This window comes from Panthera leo, chromosome B3, assembly GCF_018350215.1.
Source record: "Panthera leo isolate Ple1 chromosome B3, P.leo_Ple1_pat1.1, whole genome shotgun sequence".
NCBI lineage: Eukaryota > Metazoa > Chordata > Mammalia > Carnivora > Felidae > Panthera > Panthera leo.
Genome location: NC_056684.1, coordinates 73750647 through 73770802, shown reverse-complemented (window position 1 = coordinate 73770802; position 20156 = coordinate 73750647). Strand labels below are relative to the sequence as shown.

The window sequence follows — 20156 nt, the reverse complement described above, 5'->3', positions numbered from 1 at the left end:
GTCCTGAACGCCCCCTAGGGTCCCAGCCACTTGGAGCCTGGTGATTGGCTACCAGCAGGTGGTGCTCTGGGCCTGTGCTTGCCCCTGCAAAAACTGTGGGGGCCTGCCTTCCCAATAATGAAAGCCCAATAAAGCCTGAGGGGCAAAAGCCATATTTGGGTATATTTGAGATAGAAAGTGTTTATGAATCATAGAAGGGAAGAGTTTTCTTATCCAGAAACTAAAGTATGTATCTTCCTTTGAGCCTTAGGAACCTGTTTTAACAATTGAGGACTTTTCTTTCTACCCCTTCCAGGATGGGGAGCAAATTTGCCCCTAAACCTCCATAGGAGACACTCTACCATCTGGGCCAGAGTAGGGCGCAGGAGCAAAAAGTAAAACCAGAACTTCTAGATTTCTGACAGATTCTCACCCACTTCCCCAACCTGCTGCTATTTCCCATACCCCAAGGCAGGGAAATCCCTCCCCTCGTCTCTAACTCAGCTGTAAGGCGGTTTAGGAGCCGCTGGCAGAATCAATGGCATCGACCAAGGGAGGGGGGTGGCAAGGGATTTTCCTGTGCTTAACTACTGATCACAGCTAAGTGGAAATCCTATAAACACGAGCGGAAATCAATGGAGGCTGCTTAGCGGCCAGGGGAGAGGGGCGGCCCACAGATTGCATCTGACGGATGAGGGAGAGGAGGCAGCCAGGGAGGGCTCAAGGAAGGATAGCTGAGGGTAAGGTGAAGGAACAGGAAGGGCTGGAGAGAGGGGAGTCAGTGTGAGAAGGAGGCCAGGGGAAGAGGCATAGTGAGCCCAGGAGGGAACCCTGTTAGATTCAGACTCTTCCCTGTTGAGGAAGTGACACCCTAGCCCAAGTTGCCTTCAGGATCTTTAGTCCCCTGTGGCTTCTCTCTGGGTCTGTGTACTTGTAGCAGGCGCTGATAGTCCTGAGGCTGGAAACGCTGTAGGTATACCATCAGCTTGGCAGGTGCTGTCTCCTGTACGGGCACACCTACAGGCAAAAGGGGAAGGAGGAGAGAACCAGACAGAGCTTCAAATGCATTGACTCTGCTCCCTGTCCAGATAGCCAGACCCCAGAATTCTTTCCAAGGCAGCACTGGGATTCTGAATGCCACCCGACCAGCTTCTATAACCCACCAGCCCTCACCCTGACTGGCCTGTGGAAGTGGGGCCTACAAGGACCACTTCAGGTAGGAGTGGGGCTGGGAAGCCAAGCGTGAGCCTCTCCTCCAGCAAGGAGAAATGGTGAGGAGGCGCTCAGGTGCCATGAAGACAAGAGGATGCCTCAATATCCACTCATTTCAGTTATTGCTCCGTCCCTCAATTGAGATTAAAGCCCGTCTAGGCAGGCCAAAGCTCATTGGGTTGGTAATGAAGCACATGCAGAGGTACACACAGAGAACCCAAGGGATATAGAAGAAATGACAGAAGTAGCTATAGCCGTGGGGTGGGACTCACATAGAATTCTAGCATCTAGAATGGTGGTATGGAACCATAATAAGTCAGTATCTTATTGTTAGTGCCTGGCAGCATGCTGGGCATATAGTGGTGAACTCAGCATATGTTTGTTGAGATAGCGAGAACAGCATTCCACGGCTTTAAGGCTTCATGGGATGCACAAACTCATACTTCTGTGGATGAACTGTCTACAGAAAAAGAAATCAGCCAACACTTGTCTTGCTGCCTGTCACATAAATACACTGTTCTCGCCTTTTAGTCAAAGTCAACAGGACAAATTAAATGAGGGCTCCAGGTAGTTGTAAAAATAAGAGGATGGGATTTGGGGGAGAGAAGGATGGGTGGATGGATTAAAGCAGAGAACTGATGGAAACTTGGAGTGGCTGGAGGTGTGTGAACTAAATGAGGCAAGGACTGAGAGAGATTAGAGACCTGGAAGGACTTGACTCAGGTTAGGCAGCTACTATAAAAGCAAACTGGGTCTTCCAAAAAACTGCTCAAACAATATCCAGTACAGAAATAACCCCGAGACCCTCCCCACGAACCATCCCCATGAACCCGTTCAGTGGGTACACCCAGAAGACAGATAATGAAGGCAAAGAACGCACACAAGGGCCTGTCTCCCTCACCAAGCATGCTGCTGAGACTGTAGATCTTCTCCAGGGCAACTGGGACTTCAGCCTCCTCGTGCACCAGGGCCTCTACCTCACCCACGGTGTAGCCAAAGTCCGCTGTATCCAGGTCCACCCTGAGCGGAGGCTCCTCTTCATCAGTTCCAGAGAGCACCAACTTCCAGGCACTACGCTTAGTCACAAAACTAGCTACTTCCTGCAGCCCCAGTGGCCCCAGCACAGCTGCCACACCTCCTGCCCCCAGGACCTCAGTCCCCAGCACCTCACAGAGCTGGGCCACAACTGCAGGCTCAACTGTGAGTTCCACATACTCCTGGTGGGGTCCTGAGACACCTGCTGTTCCAGGACATTTGAGCTCCCATCCACTACCCTCTCGCTGCCGCAGCCAGTAGTCAGCCCGCATGAGGCTCAGCTCAGGCGTGTCATAGTATCTGTCCCGGAAGGTGACCTGGTGCTCTAAGGTGCTCCCCAACTCCTGCAGCCGCTTCTCTGTGCCAGGCCCAGGAATGAACTTTCGCTCCACCTCAATCAAGGCGTGGGCCATGATACCTGTAATCAGTCAGTAACAATTTGCTGAGCTCCCAAGGATGCTTGGCCTTGCAGGGGGACAATTCAGTAACCACCCCCTCCCCCACCCCGGGGAAGAACTTATGAGGGACACACTGTCACAGGGCTCTCTGTTGGGGCTACAGCCCTTTCTCCCTGCCTAGTGATGGATGGTCCCCTCTGTCTCTGATGTTCTAAAGCCCTGAAACAGTGACAGATCTCCAGGTAATCCCTTACACGGTTCATGATGTCAATTCAAAGGGCTTCCTAGAGAACTGTAGTGGGTGTCCTCCTTTCAGTACTTGTCTTCTATACCTTGCTACCCCGGGTGGCCGGTGGCTCACTTCCCGGAACAACCCCGCCCTTCGCCACAGCACCGGGTAGCGGAGCCCCGGGTCTCACCTCAAAGCCCGAGGGCCTCCCTCCCCCGGGACCTGGAGATGGAGAGGGGACCCCACACCACGCCAGCGAGGAATGCCGGGAGCAGTACCTGGCCTCGGACCTCGGCCCGGCTCTCTGTGCACCGGGCCGGTCCCAGCACGAGCGGCCATATTAGGCGTGATGTGGCGGCGCCGAGGACAGGCCGGGGCCTGAGAGGCTAGGTACGTGATAGGGGTGCCGCGACCTCGGCGGTGGGCTGGGAGCGCAGAGGTTCCCCCCGCGCTCTGCTCCTCGTGTCCGACCCCTCCCGGCTCCCGTGGGTCGGCCCGGGTCTCAGGCCTCAGGCTGAGCCCGGCACCCTGGGGGGTCCAGGTGCATGATGGGAGGTGTAGTTCCAAAGGGAGATTTTGCTTTCTCGCCTCATTCGTCGCTATGGTGACAGGAAAGCTGTGATTAGTGCCCCAACACTGTCTAAAGTTGAGAAGGGGCGGTATGGACAGTCGGATGGAAGGAGCTGAGCCCAAGTCCTGTCTCCCTCCCCCTCACTCCCTAGGCAGATGGGCCTGAAATCCAGGTAACTCACTCAGACGCTGCTGTCCCAACAGATATTTTATTGACTATTATGGCGGCCCACAAGTACAGGCCAGTGGCAATGGGTTGAAAAAGGGGATAACTCAGGCCAGTTTAACTACTCTGGAGGTTTAGAGGGGATAATACATCCTAGAATGAAAGTTTAGGGTAAGGGTGGAAAACGTTCTGTCAGAGGAGGAACTAGTATTTTGGATAGGAACTAAAGACACTGTGGGATTTCAACAGTTAGAGACATGGATGGAGACAGGAACAGCAAGAGCAAAGACCAAGAAGCTGGAGAGCACCTGGCCAGTGTGTAAGGAGAAGGAGATGAGGCTAGAAATACAGTTGAAGAGTAGGTTAGAAATGGCCTCGAGTGCCAGCCAGACTGAGGAATTTGTCACTGAGTTGCCAGTGGCCCCTGAGCAGGCTTGGTCTGGAGTGGGAGAAATATACTCATGTTCGCTTAAAATACAGGAAGACATTGGGGTGACCCTTTGACTGCTTTGGGAGACAAAATAGAGAAGGCTCCTTCTCCTTACTCCCTCTGAGGACTGTGATAACCTGGAGATGTCACTGTGTATCTGATACTCTGGGTCAGGTAGCTTGCTGAGGAACAGTGGCTCTTGTCAACTCCTACGATGGGTGAGAAGTGCCAGGTTCTCAACATCGGACATCTTCCCAGTATCTTTTCGGAAACAAATGACCTGTGGGAAGTACTATAGGGAAGGCACTGATTCACAGACATGACATCTTGAACTTGGGATGTGTTGGATGCATCCCTCCTCCACCCCATAACAGGCACCAATAGTCAGGGAGGGGAGGGCCTCCAGCCCCTAGCTCCAATCATTGGCCTACTTTTCATGCATCCTTTGCTTTGCAGTTTTCTTCCCTGGGGAAAAAGACCCCTTCCCCTGAATTATAAGGTCCTCTTCCCTGGGTTACAATGTCCAGTCCAGTCGGGCAGAGGCAGCAGTTTAACTGAAAGACCAGACTCAGGAACCAGACAGACCTGAGTTTGACTCCCAGCTTGGATTTCCAGTTGTTTTGTCTTGGGCAAGCTACTCCACCTCCCTAAACGTCTCATTTCTCCATGGTAAAATGTGAACTGCCACAGTTATGTGTGAGGATCCAATGATAAACTGTCACAACCTAGAGATTCAAAATGTTACTTTCTTTCTACTTCCTTTTTTCCTGTGAACTCAAGGATTCTTTTTCTTTTCCCTTCTCTCCTTTCTTTCCTTCCTTCCTGTTCTTTTTATTTTTTTATTTTTAAGAGGAGTAGGTTATAGCAGCAATTGTGAGCTCTAGAGTCAGACTATTGAGGTTTGAATCCTGGAGCTGTCACTTAATGGCCATGTGACCTTGGGCCACCTAATTAATTTGTTTGTTTCCTGGTTTCCTCAACCGTAAAATGGGACTAGTTGTGAGGATTAAGTAAGTTAATATACATAAAAGGTCTTGGAAACTGTTTCTGTGCACTCAATAAACCTTAGCAGTTATTATTATTACAATATAAAAGAGCTTATAAACTGAAGATGAGGACCAGGAGCCAGAACCTCCCCTTCCCCCATCCAACTCTCTGTGGAGACAAGCTCTCAGAGACTTCAGAGTAACTGCTGTGGAAGAGAAGTTTCTAATACCCAACCGGAAAGGAGGGGGACTAATAAGGCAGGAAGAAGGGAGTGGAAAAAAAAAAAAAAAGAGAGAGATAGGCCTGGGGTGGCTTTGGGAGGCTGGTAAAAGCCGGGGCTTGCTCTAGAGCTGATTTAAAACAAAATAACAAAACACATGTATGGTTTCTGTAGGCAGGATAAAAAAAGGAGAAAAACACCAGAAAGAGTTTAAAGGCTCCGGCCCCCTTTGCAAGCACTGGCTTGGACCCGGCGCCACAATCTTGCAAAGCGGCCCCGCCCGCTGGCTGGCCTGCCCTGGGGTATCAGGTCCAGCGCAGGCACTCAGCGCTCGCTGGCCGCTGGGTGGGAGCGGGGACGGATGGACTACAAATACCGGCATTCACTGCGGCGGGCGGGCCGCTGCACCTGCTCAGTGGGGCCGCCCCGGGCGCCTGGGTATTGATTATTCCATTGTGTGGGACGCCTCGGCTCCAGCCAGTGAATGAGGCGGAGGAGTGAGGGCGAGGAGGAGGAGGAGGAGGAGGAGGAGGAGGAGGAGGAGGGCGAGGAGGAGGAGGAGGAGGAGGAGGAGGGCGAGGAGGAGGAGGAGGAGGGCGAGGAGGAGGAGGAGGCAGGGAGCGAGCGAGTGCCCAGGGTGAATCAATGGAAACCCCCTCACGAAGCCGGGAAAACACTTCAGCCGCAGCCAAATAGCATTGATTATTTTCCTTCACTTCCCTCACCGCCGTGAATTTATTTATTTATTTTTTTCCATCTCCGTCCCCGACGCCCCGGAGTGAGCGCTGGAGGGAGGGAGGAGGAGGGGAAAAAAAAAAGGAATCAACACATCGGAGAAGTCCCTTCCAAGAGCCGCCCCCTCCCCTCCCCGCCTCGCGCTGCTCGGCGGCCGCGGTTCGACTCCCGTCCCTGCTTCCAGCTGAGGTGTAAGTGCATCGATTTCCGATGCTGCTGGGTTGGTTTTTTTCTCCTCTCCCTCTCTCTCTTCTTCCTTTCCTTGCTCTTTGGAAGCTGAAGACGGAGGGGAGAGGAGGCGCTCGGAGACTGCCGCTGGAGGGCACGGAGAGGGACGGGAAGGGGCTGGGGGAGGGGACACGGACGGACGGACAGACAGACCGAGAGCTTGAGGAGGAGGGGCACGGGTAGGGGGGAGGGGGCGTGCGAGCGAGGATGGTGGTGGGTGGGTGATAGAGATGCAGGGGTGGAGGGAGAGACGGCGAAGGGAAAGGCTTCGAGGCTGGACCAGGAGCCAGCCGGACAGACGGAGGGTAACGAGAGCCTAGACGGACCGCGCCGAGGTGTGCGGGTAGCGGGGGTCCCGGAGGGAAGGGGAGGCCGGGTGAGTGAGGGCTCGGAGCTGTCAGCCCGGAGGGGCCTGGGTCTCGGCCGCCCCGCGCCGGCTGCGGGATCGGGAACCGCGGCAGGCGGACGGGCTAATGGATGGGCTAGCGTGCTGGGGGTGGGGGTGGGGGTGGGTGGGAGGGGATATGGATACTCTTAATCTTCGATCTTCGTTTTTGCCTGAAGTTGAGCTGGGGTTTTTTTTGTTTGTTTGTTTGTTTGTTTGCCTTTTTTTTTGGAAAGGTGCGAGTAGGTGAGGGGAGGCCACTGCTCCATTCAAGGTGAAGTGTGTCTCTCCTGGCCCCCCAACTCTCCATGCGCTCTTGTCTGCCCCCCTCTCAGAGTAACCCTATCATTTTTGAGCGCTGGACCACGCGTGGTCTCGATGTGCCTGTAGCCCCGCTGATCTCTGTCCATGTGTCCCTGCCTCTTGATTTTGTCATTTTTTCACCTCATTCATTCTCCCCACCCATCCATCCCTGGGTCTGTGTGTCACTGTGTCCGCATGTGACTCTTCCTATCCGAGTGATCCTCTCGCAGTGTGTCCCTGTCACTGTCATGCCTTGGCTCCCTGACTTGTCTGTCTAGGACCATCTAGGACTCCATGCCCTCTCTTTTGGGGTCCTTATGAGATCTCTGGCCTTCTCAGGCTACTTTTTTCATGCTTATGGTTGTGGTAGTCACTGGTCAGGGGCCTGCAAAGAGTCTGAGGGATGGAGCAGATGTATCTCTCCCAAGGACTCAGGTACCCTTTCAGCACAGCCAGGACCGACTCCTCTTCCACCTTCACCCGGGAAGCTTTGGAACTTCTAGCGTTGTTGACTGTCTCCTTTGCCATGTGCCTGTCTCACCCACCAGGACCTTTGGTCTCCTGTGTGTCATCTGCCTCTCCAGGAGCTTCCCACCGCAAACCTCTTCCTTGCTGACTTGATTTCCTCCCTTCCCTCACTTGGCCATTGTATATTTTTTCATTTCCCCATTTTGTTTCACCCCCTTTTTTGCATTCCTATCTCCCGTGGTCTCCCTTGCCTATTCTTTACCTTTGTTCCCATAACCTGCCCTCTGCCTACCTTTTATCCTTGATCACCCTAATTCCCTCTTATCCCTTATCCTCTCACTGAGCATTTTAACCTCAGCAGCAAAAGGTACCAGAGAGGAAGGGGCTGGGAGAGGTAGGGAGTATGGTTTGTGAAGGCACATAAACAGGCCAAGAAATCAATTTAATGGGCTTCCAGGGGCATATAACCCCTTCATCAGTCAGGGCCATTATGTCCATTAACTGTCAACTTTGATTTTGTAAGGGGACATTCTCTAGGACTCTGAACTCCACCCTGCTTGGTTGCCTCTCATCCTTCAGGTCATTCTAGATATCAGTGGCTTTTTCTTCACTTTCTAGTTCATCTTCTTCCTGGCCCCCCTGTTATTATCATATTTGGATTCAGCACGATCCTTTATGTGGCCGTTTTCATTCATATGACAGAAGCTATCTTGTGCAAGAGGCCAGGTTCATTCAGCCTAAAGAATGGGAAAGGTGGATAAAGAGTCTGGGGAGTTTACCTTGTGTTAAGCCCATCATTGTTTTCCAGCCCTTGGAGCTTGGAAGGGTAAAAGGAGGAGGTAGATAGGGGCACAAGATGGAAGATTTCCGAGGTGAACAGTGTTCCAGAAAGGAAGGAGAGGCCGGGTGCAATAAATGTATGGGGTAGAGAAATGCATGACGTGAGGGATGTGCAAAAGGAAGGGAAGAAAATCCATGCGGAATGGGGGCAGGGAAGGAACCGAGGGGTGATTGGGAGAATGAAATAAAACATGACTTGATAGCGATACAGAAGATGGAGAGAAATGATAGAGTATTCCTCAAGAGGAGGTCAACAGAAAAGGCAATATGCAATGAATACAATTGTAAAGTGGGGGAAGGGAGGAACTGAAGAATAATATGAGGTGGAAAAAGAGTATGGTACAAAGAAGGTAAATGGAAGGCAAGCGGAGGAGTGCTGAAGCAGATCAGAGCTGCACAGAGCTTGGTAGGGGGAAAAAGGAGAGGATGAGGTATCAAAGGAAACAAATGCCTCTGGTGTGAAGGGGACCCAGCGTGACCGGTGCAAAGAGAGCGCTGCAGGAGGGGTGATTTGGAAAAAGGCATAGCAGAAATACCACTGGGTGAAGCCCCACAAGAGAGAGATGCCAAAGGAGAGGCAGAGAGCCCTCAGAGATACTGGTGAAGAGAGACAGAAAGAGAAGCTTCCGAGCATTCATTCCACTGGGCACATCCCTCACTACCCCACCAGAGGCCTTTGCATTTCATTCCCAAGCCAGGGGGACCCAAGCAAAGAGATGAAAAAAGTAGAAATTCCATTTACTTTACCTGACAGGAACTTGAATCTTTCTAGCCCCCTGAGAACCAAAGATCTCAAGCCTCTGATGTCATAAATTGCTGGTGTTGCCTTGGCAACCTGACAGGGTTCCTCCCTCCATGATGTCAGAGCAGCTGGTGTTACCTTGAAACACATAGAGGAAGAACTTGCTGCTTTGCTGGAGCTGTACACGTATGGGGCCGGAGCCTGAATCTGATCTGTAGGATTCCTGGGTCTTAGCTCAGAGTGAGATCTTGTATTTGATTGCCCAAGGTTCACTAGATCCTGCAGGAGCAAGAGAAGGGAACTTGGGAGACAGGGGGCATTGAAGACTGGGTGGTAGGACTGAAAGACAGGCAATAAAGGAAGAAAACTGGAAATGGCAGTTACAGAACATGAGACGGGCGTTATGAGCAGGGAGGAGAGCTATTGAAAATGTAAGATGAACCTAGCTCTGGGTTTAGGAGTGGAGACTGAAGCTGTAAATGCAAAGACAAGAGATCAGAGCTGTGTGAATGTAACCTGATGCAGGGATAAAGAGGAGGGTTCTGAAATGGCAGCGGGCACAGTGGAATTTGGCTGGGGCTGCTTTAAGTTGGAGAGATGAAGCTGTTGGGTGAGAGACCCAGGGTGAGTCATGATGGTCTTATGAGCAGGGGCCTTGTCCATCTTCTTTCTGACTGTTTTCCCAGCACCTCGCCCAGCGTCTGTCACATAGAAGATGCTTCATATCTGTTGATCGAATGTTGAATAATAGGGAAAAGCTAGGGAAAAGAGTTTCCCACCTCCCTCTTACCCCAACCTTCAGGCCTAAGTCTGCATAAGTGGGCAAGTCGGGAAAGTAGAAACTGAAGGAAAGGTCTGGAGGGGAGTTTTCTGATCAACACTGAGATCTCAGGTAGAGAGAGGAGAGACTAGGTCAGGGGCACACCCGGAGTCAGCTCAGGGCAGCCACACTTGGAGGGTTGACTCCAGGGTCTGATCCAGGGAATCTTTGTAGAGATAATAGGAAGAAAACATGAATGAACAATCTTAGGAGCCCAAGAGGAAGATGTGGAGGAGGGTGGAGAAAGGAGGTGGTTTCCAGAAAAGGTTGGGAGCTGTTTCCAAAGACAGAGTGGGTGGATTTGAATTGGAAGTGGCATCCCGGGCCGACTGCATTCCCAATCATGAAACCACAATTGAACCCATCATACCCCTGCCCTTCCCGCCATGTGACAAAGAGTTCATAAAGCAACACCAGGGCCATCCTAAACACCTTGTCCCAATCCAGGCAACTCCAAGGAAGTCAGCATTGGCCAAGCAGGCCAACAAGCAGGAGGCACAGACCTGGATGTAAGAACCCGGTGAGGGATGGCCTTGATGCCTGATTGCTCACTGTTGAAAGAGTCCAGAGGTATCTGGAAGGTGGGGAGGGAGGCAAGTGATGCAGAGCTCACCACAACTCTGAATGAAATCTGCGGAGAGGTCTCAATACACAGAAGGTTTAGAGAAAGATGCACTAGTCAGGGATTATAACCTGTCCCGTTTCTGTGGTGAAGAGTCAGAAGGACTCTGAATGGATTGGGACTCTAGGAAAGAAGACCTGGAAGGGAGCAAGCAACCTGGGAGCCCTGGGGGAGAGAATCTGGCTATAATAAGAAAGGCTAGGGTGACTGGAGAGTCCTGAGGAGGGGGGCACCCCGAAGGGAGGGCAGTGGTGGCTGGATGCACTGTCAGCCGCCACCATGGACTTGGGCAGCTCATATTTTGCAGCAGGCGACAGGCTGTCGACACGGCGGTCCTTTACCTCACCGTTAGAAACTCATTTCATTGATTTTTCCATCTTTCTTCTCTGGCTTCTCAGTCATCCCACCACTCACTTTCCCAGAGCCCCTTGCCTCTCTGGGGAATGCCCCAGGGGACTGCCTGCCCACCCCTCCTCCACCCCAGGCTCATGTGACAGGGGTTAAAGATTTAGAGGGCCTTCCAGCACCCCCACTCCCTCCCCCCCCACCACCGAGGTAATCCCATTGGCTCTCGGTAGCCCCCTCTTGTAGGAACTAGTCCAGAGACCAGGGCCTCCGTTAGGTCATTCAGGATGCCCAGTTAAGAGGGGACAGGGCTAAGATCCACCTGTTCTGTCACCAAGCTATACCACTGAAGTGCAGGCTGCATGTCCCTGGAAGGAGACATCTTTTACTAATTCCTCCTGACACAGCTTGGTATCCCTTAAAATTTTTCTTTCAAAGTCAAGTGAGAGAACAGGAGCGGCCTCTGTGTTTGGACAGGAATAAGGGATTACATTAAAGCTAAGCTTCTAGCCTTGGAGTCACATCAGGGCCATCCACTGGAACGGTGCTTGCACAGGCGCCTGTGCAATTAGGAGGACATAGTAGCAAGAGCTCTCTTCTCAGAGAAGAAGGTAAATGTATGCAGTGTCTAGTTCAGTGTAGTGTGTTGACCTGCAGGCAGTGGGGCAGGATGGGTGTGGGTCAGAAATTTTTACTTCATGTGTGGACATTTCCCTAGTGCCTCCTCCAGTCACAGCCTGCTACCCTCAGCCTCTCCCTCTGGGGCTGGGATCGGACAAAAGGTTAGGAGTCAATTGCCAGTCATTTGGCTTCTCAGTGAAGGAAGGCAGAGGGTGGGACAGAAGTGTTAGATGGGGTTTCCCTGAGGAACGAATGGGATACATGCCCTTTCTATCCTCAAAATTTTCAGTCCTTGTTTTGCCAGTGACCACCCCCCCAGCTCAGTCTTATGGCTCTGTCCTCCTTTTTCTCTCTGGTCTCTGGGAGGTTGTTTCTCTGGGGCCCAGTGTGTCTTGGGTGTGGGGTGTCTGAATCCAGATTCTGCTACCTCCTCTGACTCATGGGCCTGTCCGCCCCCCCTGGCAACTGTCTTCCTTTCTGTCCAGCCACTTCCAGGTTCTGGACCACTGGCCTACTTGGGCCGGAATGCCTTCTTCCATCTTGTTTCTCCCGGGATTTTCAAAACCCAGAGGTAAATCCTGGTGCTTCCGGGAGAGGAGTGCACTTGAGGTTAGAGAGACCGAGGCAGGCCAAGAAAGGAGTGTGGGAGGGATAAGGGCAGGGAGGAGTGGGAGAAGCGGGGGCAGGCTGAGTATGACCGAGGAAGGGAGTCCGAGGTAAAAACCATGTGACTTGGAGCCGACGTGAAGGCCACAATTTAAATGAAAAAGAAAGGAGGGCGGTAGACTGCGCGGCCGGGTAAAGAAATGGGAAGAGCAAAACCGGGAGCCTGACCCCCTGCCGGGAAACGAAGGCTGTGGGGAGGAGGAGGGAAGGAGAGTGGCTGGGGAGAGGCTTCAGGCGGAAAAGGCAGCTCTGGCTCAGCCTCTGTGGCAGTCCTGAGTTCAAGCCGTGCTGGCTTTGACCCTTGTGGGAGGAACTGAAGTGGCAAATTAACGACGATAATGAAGTCACTGCTCCTTGTTTGTCTTTGCTGGTTTCCCCTTGAGATTTGTCCTCTGGCCAGACGGGGCAACGTGGGGGAGGGGAGGGCCATCGGCGGGGAAGGGCGGGGGAGGGGCGCGGAGGAGAGGACCGGGAAGTGGAGACGCGGGGGCCGAGCGGACCCGAGCGAGGAGGAGGAACTCAGGCAGGGAGGAGGCCGAGGGAAGGGGACGCGCCAAGAGTAGGGGAGAGGAGAGAGCGGCGGCAAGACGGGAGGGAAAAGAACAATGGAGAACAGGGCAGGGAAGCCTGGAAGGAGGAGCAGAAGACCGGGCGGGAGAAGGAGAGCTGGCACCGGGAAATGGCGAGCCGGAGGGAAAGAACGTGGCCGGGGCTGCGGGAGCTGCAGCTGGCGGGGCCAGTGGGCGGGGCCTCATCTCCATCTCTAATGGCTGTGAAATGAGGTTAGCTCCATTAGAGGCGGTGAGAGTGTAACGGGATCACACTCATTAGGGCTGGGCCATCCCAGTAATTACCACCACCCCAAACACGCCCGCGCCAGCCGGGCCGCCGAGCACAAACAGGCACGCGGCAACACACCCGCACCGGGCAGCCCCGCCGCCCGCGGCCCAGCGAGCAGCCCCGGGCCCACGCGGGCAAGAACTAGGGCCCGGGGAGACCCAGCCCCAGCTGGAGGTCTGACAGCTAGCGCCTTCACGAACCCCGAAGATGTGCCGGGACAGACACCTACGCCCTCAGCCACGCACGCAATCAGAAAGCAGTGAACACACACGTACACCCCAACTCAGGAAATAAGGCACGTGAGTGAATAACTATCGTTTCTATTTATTGATCCCAAAGTGCTGGCCTGGATAATGATCATCTCAACGGACACAACTCCATGAGGAACTATTCCCCATTCTGTATACAACGAAACAGTTTTTAAGCAACCCACCTGAGGTCATTTACATAATGCAGACAACTAAAATTTGATTTCAGGTCTGTCTGACCCTAAAGGCCAAGTTCTACAAGAATGCTCTGCTGCTTGTCTTGAAGCTCATATGTTGTTATGGATGCATATGTGTAGACCTCCAGCTTTAAGAGACATTATCATAAATTAATACGCATATCCCCTACCTTTTGATTTCTATCTCCAGCCACCCCCCAAACACAAACACACAAAAGGAATGGCCAGAGCCCCTCATTGACTGCAATGTGAATAGCACCCCCTGGAGTTGCACAAAGCAGTGGTCCTGTTCTGGCTCATCTTTTACTAAGAAACTGAGAGCAGCCATCTAACACCTTCAAACTCAAAGAGGAGCCTGACAGCTTATATGCTCAAGGGGACACACATAGGACAGAGTAACACACAAAAACCTCAAAGACCTTATTCAAAATGCACAGCAGCCAGAGTTCAGAAGCTAGCAAATTAACCCAAGAGCTGAGTGCTGGGGTCAGGCTACGGGAGTCCAGTCTAGACTCCACATCTTTCCAGGTGTGAGACCTTGAAAATTCCTTTCCCCATCAATGTCTGTTTCCATGTTTGTAAAATGGGAATGAATGGCTGTATCTATTTCATCAGATTGTAGTGGAGAATTAGGGGATGCAATTTCCAGGGCTCGGCACAGTGCTGGCACATGGTTAACATTTAAGGATACTATTATTATTAGTTGTCTTGTTGTAACACTATTTAAATGGAGCCATTACTATGACAAGGTTCACGTAGACTCCAAGAATCAGAAGGTTTTATTTATATTACAATGGTATTCTTTCTATTAATTCTAAAGAATTGTGTGTAATTCCTTTCAAGTGCAGGGACCTTCTACAGAGGTCCTCTATGCCAGGAGCAGATAGGTTCCTGAATCTGAACTCAAGAACACTACTCCCTGCCCTCATATAAAAGGGTTCAGAGCTGGCTTTGTGGAGTTGTCCGAGCCTGAGTCTCCCAGGGGCACCTACAAGATCACACAGCTCCACACGGCTGTCCTAACGCTTGTGGTGTCATTAAAGGAGATGCATGGGCAAGAGGGTCCACTCCTCTCCAGCACGTCCACCCCTCCAGCAGCAGACACCCTGCAGCCCACTCAACAAAGTAAGGCAAATGTGGATGGATGTTCCACTAGCTGGTTGTGGTTTTAGTCCACAGCTTCCCTTTGACCCGTCTGCTCCCAGCCTATCTCCATCTTCCTCCTCTCTGCCTCTGCTTTCTCCTCACATCTCACCTAGTTCCATTATGCCCACCCGAAGCATCTTGCAAGGTGTAAGACACAGTTCCTGGGCTCCATCCCTCTCACTGGGGACAGGCCCCCTGCCCAATCTGATGCCAAAGCCGGGAGGCCTCCATGAGATTCAATAATCACACTTGTGGATCAAGATTTGGCCCCATCCCCCAACTTCCCTGCCTCTCCCTTTCCCTCCCTTCTTCTTCCCTCTTCCTCTCTACCTTAGCTCTTTCTTTACCCTCTATGACACACCTTCTCCTGCCTAAGTGCTTCATTCCCTGCCAACTCTCATTTTCTGTCTTTTGGACAAACATATTTCACAAAGTAAATACTCCCAAATATTTGGGGTGGGGGGAGATGGAGAGGTCTAGGAGAGGTAGGTAGGATTGAAATGGAGGAATAGGTACTGCTGAAACTAATATTACAATATATGTTATTTACTAGAATTTATTTTTTAAATTTTTTTTATGTTTATTTTTTTATTTTTGAGAGAGACAGAGCATGAGTGGGGGAAGAGCAGAGAGAGAGAGAGAGAGAGAGAGAGAGAGAGAGAGAGAGACAGAATCCGAAGCAGGCTCCAGGCTCTGAGCTGTCAGCACAGAGCCTGACACGGGGCTTGAACCCACAAACTGTGGGATCATGACCTGAGCTGATCGGACGCTCAACCGATGGAGCCACCCAGGCGCCTCTCTTATTTACTAGAATTTAAATAAAAACTTGAAATATGAAAAAAAAGAATGGAGGAATAGGAGTACCTCTTGTTTCCTTTTGAATAGGAAGGGAAGATTTAGAGATAGAAAATGATAGTGTTTTTCGGTTTTTTGGGGGGGGAGTGTGAGGGGGAAAATGATAGTTTATTTTTTTATTTTGAGAGAGCGAGAGAGAGCAGGGGAGGGAGCAGAGAGAGAGAATCCCAAGCAGGCATCACACTGTCAGCAAGGAACCCACAAACTCAAGAGTTGGACATTTAATCGACTGAACCATCCAGGCGCCCTGAGAAAATGATAGTTTTAAATGAAGGGAGTGGCCATATAGTTTTGATCCAGGTATTAACTGCTTTTGCACCCGGTCCAACTGTGAGCCTGGGCAAGGCTTCCATTCTCTGCTCTCAGATGATGGGGTGTCTCGAGGCCTGGCAATCGAGAGGGCCAAGTGAGAAATGAACTCTGCTGCTGGGCAGACTTAGCTTTAAATCCTGGCCACTGAAGACTCTCCCCTCCGTTTTTGAAAAGGGCAGAAATTAGAGGATGAGTCCTGGTCAAGAAGGAGCGAAGCAGAAGGAAAGTTGTCACCCACCTGGGAACACCTCACTCTGCTCTGTGGGAGGAGCTAGCCAAGACAGAAGGAAAAGAACCAGCCTGACTGATCACCCAGAAGGCCAGGAAGGAAGGGATCATTCTTCCCATTTTCCCAGGTTGCAAGTAACTTACCAAGGTTGCATAGCTGGTGAGTGGGGGAAGCAGCCCAGCACTGAACCTGGGGCTGCATGAATCCATAGCCCATGTTCTTACACTGCTTTAAAAATCAAGCTCATCAAGTTAGAGTTTATTGTCTATACCAAACAATCCCTGTTAGGCAGGGCACTCTATATTTCCTTTTTCTTTTCCCCTCTTCTCCAAGGCTTCTGCCTCTTAAAAGCAACAGGTTGAGACAAAAAGGGGCAAGAGGCAAAATGAGTGTGGAAGAGGGCAGTGCCCTAGGCAAGAATTTCAGACAGAGGAAGAAGAAGAGGAAAGGTCCTAAAAATGGACTCTTCAGTAAGGGAGAGGGGATAGATCCAACAGTTGGAAAAGTGAAAGGCAAAACTGTTTGGAAGGCTCTGATGTGGAAATCATTGTATGCAAATTTTAAGCAAATATGCTGGTGGCATCTGGTAGACTTTCTGGGAAAGTCTTTGCCATGTCCTTGCGTCTGGGGAAAAGAAGGGAGTGGGATTTTGCTTTAAGTGGGATTCTGGTTTAAGGAGAGGAGGGGGAAGAGAAAGGCAATCTGTTCGCCCGGCCTGGCATGTTTTCTCCTTGGTGATGTTCCTTCCATAACCACTAGGGAGCAGTAGTGTTTCTTCTCCTCTCGGTGGCCTGCTTGGGGCGGAAAGGGGCGCCATCCAGGGGTAGCCCTGGTCTTGCCGGGCTCCAGACGGGAGCTCCCGTCGCTGGCTTTGCCTCCATTTGCTGCACCCGTGCCCTAGTTCCTCCTCGGGGAGGGATAGAGTCTCTCTGTCCTCGGGCCGCGTTTCTTCGGTCCTTCCTTTGCCCTTGCTCCTTTGGCTCTTGTGCCTCACTGTGTTCTCCCTGCCTTGTGCGGTCTCAGAGCCCACCTTTTCAGACGTCCGTAACTTCATATCCAAGCCTTTCAGTCCATCTCTTAACATCTTTCTCTCTCTCGGTAACTTTCTGGGTCTACTGTCCGTCTTGGAGCCTCCCAGCTCCCCGGCTTCTTCCTGTTTTAAGCACGGTGGATCTGCCCCCCGAATAGGGAGCATTTATCAAGAAGGAGGAATTCTTGTCCAGCTATTTACTGGGTGCATTTCTGCACACCTACCATGGAACAATGTTTGCAGTTCAGTGATTATGTTTGGGGGGCAACTCCTCCCTAGCTGAGCTTTGAAAGTAGCACTTCCAGCCTTCTCTTCTCATCCTGAGCAATAACCATGGACCCGGCTCTGGAAAGAGGAAGAGGGCAATAGTAAAAACAAAACAAAACAAAACACACACACACACACACACACACACACACACACACAAACTCTTCTATTCCTCCATAGCTTTCTCTCCATCTTCCCCTTACTCCTCTCCTCCCCCTGTGAGGCAAGGAAACATTAGGGATGGAAATGGAATGAAGGGGCAGCAGGGGAGCTCTGGAGACTGAGCCATTTTGGAGCTGGAAGATTCATCTCAGGGGATGACTACACCCTCAGAACTCTCCACCCTTCCTTGGCTCCAGGCCTGCCTCCTCCCATCCCCCTCGGTGGCAGCAGCCTTGTAATTTAAAGCTCTCTCTGTCGCCTCTAATGTGATCCTCTCGTTTTATTGACTCTCTCTGCCGTCTGTGGCGCCCCTTCACATCAATCTCCGCTCTAATCACACCGCCGCCACTGCCTGCTGTCTCCCCAACCCCTCTCCTCCTGGGCCCCAGCCCTTGCAGCCACCTCTCCTTTGACTGTCCCCCACGTCCACCCTACACCTGGACCGCCCTCTTCCTCCCTCCCTTCCCCAGAGGCGGGAGTGCCAGGGCCCTTGAGGGTGGTCTTCTCCCCTTCCCCACCTCTGAGATGTGCCCCAAGGGAGAGGAGATGCCCTTAAGGAAAGCCCGGAACTACAGGAGGAATGGCAGTGGTCTGAGGGTGAACATGACTCTTGGCCTGGAGGTGGTAGGTGGAGGGTGACTTGGTCTGTCATCCGGCTCTGCATCATCTCCAGAAAGAGCTGAAAACTGAGTTCAAGGTAGGAAGGGCAAAGAGAGGGACACAGAGATTCAGAGAGGGAAGGAGGAAAAGATTGAGGAGGAGGGAAATGGAAGGAGGAAAGAAAAGGTGAAAAAAAAAATCATTGCTGCAGTTAAAGGTTTGTAATAAATAGAGGGTGATGGGAGAAGTGTGGAGAAGAAAAGGGGGGGGAGCTGGGGGGTGCACTGAGGCAGAGATAAATTTGCAATTGAAATTCTTTCCTGTAGAGGAGGAGGAGGGAGGTGGGGAAGAGATTTGCAATTTTAAACAGCTGCCGACCTACCCTTGGCGGTCTGGGTCTCACCCACGAGCTAGCCCAGAGCTAAACTCCTTTGGTTTCTAACTAAGAATCAGCTGGGTTTTTTTCCAGTCCTGGGAAGTAGAAGCTTTGGAGAGAGGATTTGGGGCTTAGGTCGTTCTAGCACCTCCTCTGAAGTTAGATCTGGAGTTGTGAATCAGGAGCCAGGAGGAAGCAGCTGATCGATGTGATGTAGGCGCGGTAGCCCAGCGGGGATGAAGCACCACCCGGGTCAGCCCTCGGTGGCAGGGCCCGGGAGAAGCCCGGCTTGCCCAGCCTCACTTCTTCCCACCAGGTGGGGCAGCGAAAGGGTGGTGGGCCCCCACTGTGAGGGGTAACAGTGGACTGTCAGACCCTCGTGAGCCAGCACATTTACCCCCTACCCCCAAGGATTCCGTAGGAGAGACACCTTTCTCCCAGTTTCGGGCTTCTGCTTTCTGGTTATCTAGGATAACCCCTCCATCTAATACCTTTACTTCCCTCCCGGTTCTCCAGCTACCTCCCCCCACCCCCCAGCCCTCCACCCCTTGCCCAGGTGCTGATTTGCATTTTCATTAGCATGCTGATCCAGCCCCACGCGGAGCTACTTAATGGCTCTGACTTCACGCCTGGCTAGCCCCCTAGGAGGAGGGGGGGAAGTGGGAAAGGGGGCCTGCAGGCTGGGTGGGGCCAGGCCGAAGACCCATTCCTAATCAAAGAATCTGAAGGTGAGCATTAGAGGTGGCCCAAGGAAGGAAGGAGAGACCACATCCCTTCTGGAAGCATGGGCTTGAACGTTAAAGGTTTAATCATTAGAGATTGGCTGATAATTAAGACCTGGAGTGGATGCAAGCCACTTGGGACACTGGGAAAAGTATGGGATGGTGAAGCATGGGGAACTGGTGAGTTTGGTGGGGACGGGAAGCGGGGCGGGGGGGGGGGTTGCGGAGGGGGAGGAAGGTGTGGTAATCAAGGTAAAAAGGCTGGGAGCAGCGTGGGAGGCCTGGTGTTTCTAGTAGCTGGAGGGAGCCCCGGAATCCTGACTGCTAGACCTCTGGAGGCTCATTTGGCCTTTCCTGGGTCTGAGGGACGATCCAGGTAGATGGAGGGCCCAGGTCTCTGTGCCCCGCCAGTCCTCTGGTTTCCCCTCCTTGGAGTTGTGTGACAGTTAGCAGCTCACTCAACCTGTTTCTTGGCTGCCTCATCTGCAAAATAAGATTAAATGAAATAATTGATGAAAGCATTTAGCACAGTGCCAGGACCATGGCATATGTACCTTAATAGCTTTTAGTAATATTACTGTTATTATTTTTTTAAATCTCTTTGTGGGGGAGGAAGCTAATCACATAGAATCAGTTGTCTTCCAACTGGCCAGGGAAGCCTCCGCCTATTTCACATGCTTGTGACCAGAGATGGCTCTGGAGGGCATCTGTGAGAGCAGCACCGGGCCTGCAGGCCAGCAGAAATTCACTGTGGCCTCTCTGGCTCAAGGACCTTGACTTAGGGAAACTACCCCTTCAGTGAGTGGAAAATCTGAGGGTCTTTCCTAGAGTTCATTCATTCAACAGACATGCACTGACTATGTGGCGGGCATTTTTCTTGGTGCTAATGATAGAGAAAGTAGGGTTCCTACTCTCATGGAACTTACCATCTAGAAGGGAGAAGTAAGTAAACCAGGAAATATCAGGTGGTGAGAAATCTCTGAAGAAAGTAACCCCCCGGAGCATGTTAGCTTCCATAGGAAGGGAAAGCCTGTTGGAAGAGGTGATATTTAAGCAGACACCTGAATGAGAATTTGCCACCATGCAGAGGTCTGGGGAAGAGTCTTCCTGGCTGACAGAGTAAGCTGTTTAGCTTAGGCAAGGCCCTAAGGTGGGAATGGACTTGGTGTGT

The 20156-nt window shown here is 51.9% G+C and overlaps 2 protein-coding genes and 1 long non-coding RNA gene across 11 annotated transcripts in view; 1 reads left to right on the top strand and 2 right to left on the bottom strand.

Moving 5' to 3' along the window:
* Nucleotides 1-130: 130 nt before the first annotated feature.
* On the bottom strand, nucleotides 131-3377 carry THTPA (thiamine triphosphatase). 2 transcript variants are annotated; one of them, XM_042942781.1, is made up of 3 exons: nucleotides 3132-3377; nucleotides 2072-2644; nucleotides 131-996 (listed from the first exon to the last, which is right to left on the bottom strand). In XM_042942781.1, the coding sequence occupies exons 1-3, from the start codon at nucleotides 3190-3192 to the stop codon at nucleotides 851-853; spliced, it is 780 nt and encodes a 259-aa protein (XP_042798715.1). In that variant the 5' UTR covers nucleotides 3193-3377; the 3' UTR covers nucleotides 131-850. The 2 variants fall into 2 exon arrangements, with proteins under 2 accessions (XP_042798715.1, XP_042798716.1); XM_042942782.1 differs by having other exon boundaries at nucleotides 2093-2644.
* Nucleotides 3378-3468: 91 nt separating this feature from the next.
* Nucleotides 3469-20156, top strand: part of ZFHX2 (zinc finger homeobox 2) — a 31770-nt gene continuing 15082 nt past the window's right edge. For 3 of the 8 annotated variants that reach the window (XM_042942774.1, XM_042942775.1, XM_042942768.1), the window contains exon 1: nucleotides 9077-9167. The gene's annotated coding sequence lies outside the window, so the exon portion shown is untranslated. Of the gene's footprint in view, nucleotides 3597-5862; nucleotides 6153-9046; nucleotides 9168-15765; nucleotides 15988-20156 lie in introns of those variants that run through there. The other 5 variants (XM_042942769.1, XM_042942772.1, XM_042942771.1 and 2 more) reach the window with 5 other exon arrangements.
* LOC122222360 lies at nucleotides 7769-9012 on the bottom strand. The gene is made up of 2 exons (XR_006203718.1): nucleotides 8933-9012; nucleotides 7769-8082 (listed from the first exon to the last, which is right to left on the bottom strand). It is a non-coding gene; the product is annotated as an uncharacterized LOC122222360 (long non-coding RNA).

Coding starts and splice junctions, on each gene's coding strand:
- THTPA (XM_042942781.1), bottom strand. CDS start 3,192: ATGGCCGCTCGTGCTGGGACCGGCCCGGTGCACAGAGAGCCGGGCCGA. Junction 2,645..3,131: donor GGGCCGAGGTCCGAGGCCAG/GTACTGCTCCCG, acceptor GACTGATTACAG/GTATCATGGCCCACGCCTTG. Junction 997..2,071: donor TGAGGGAGACAGGCCCTTGT/GTGCGTTCTTTG, acceptor TTTTGCCTGTAG/GTGTGCCCGTACAGGAGACA.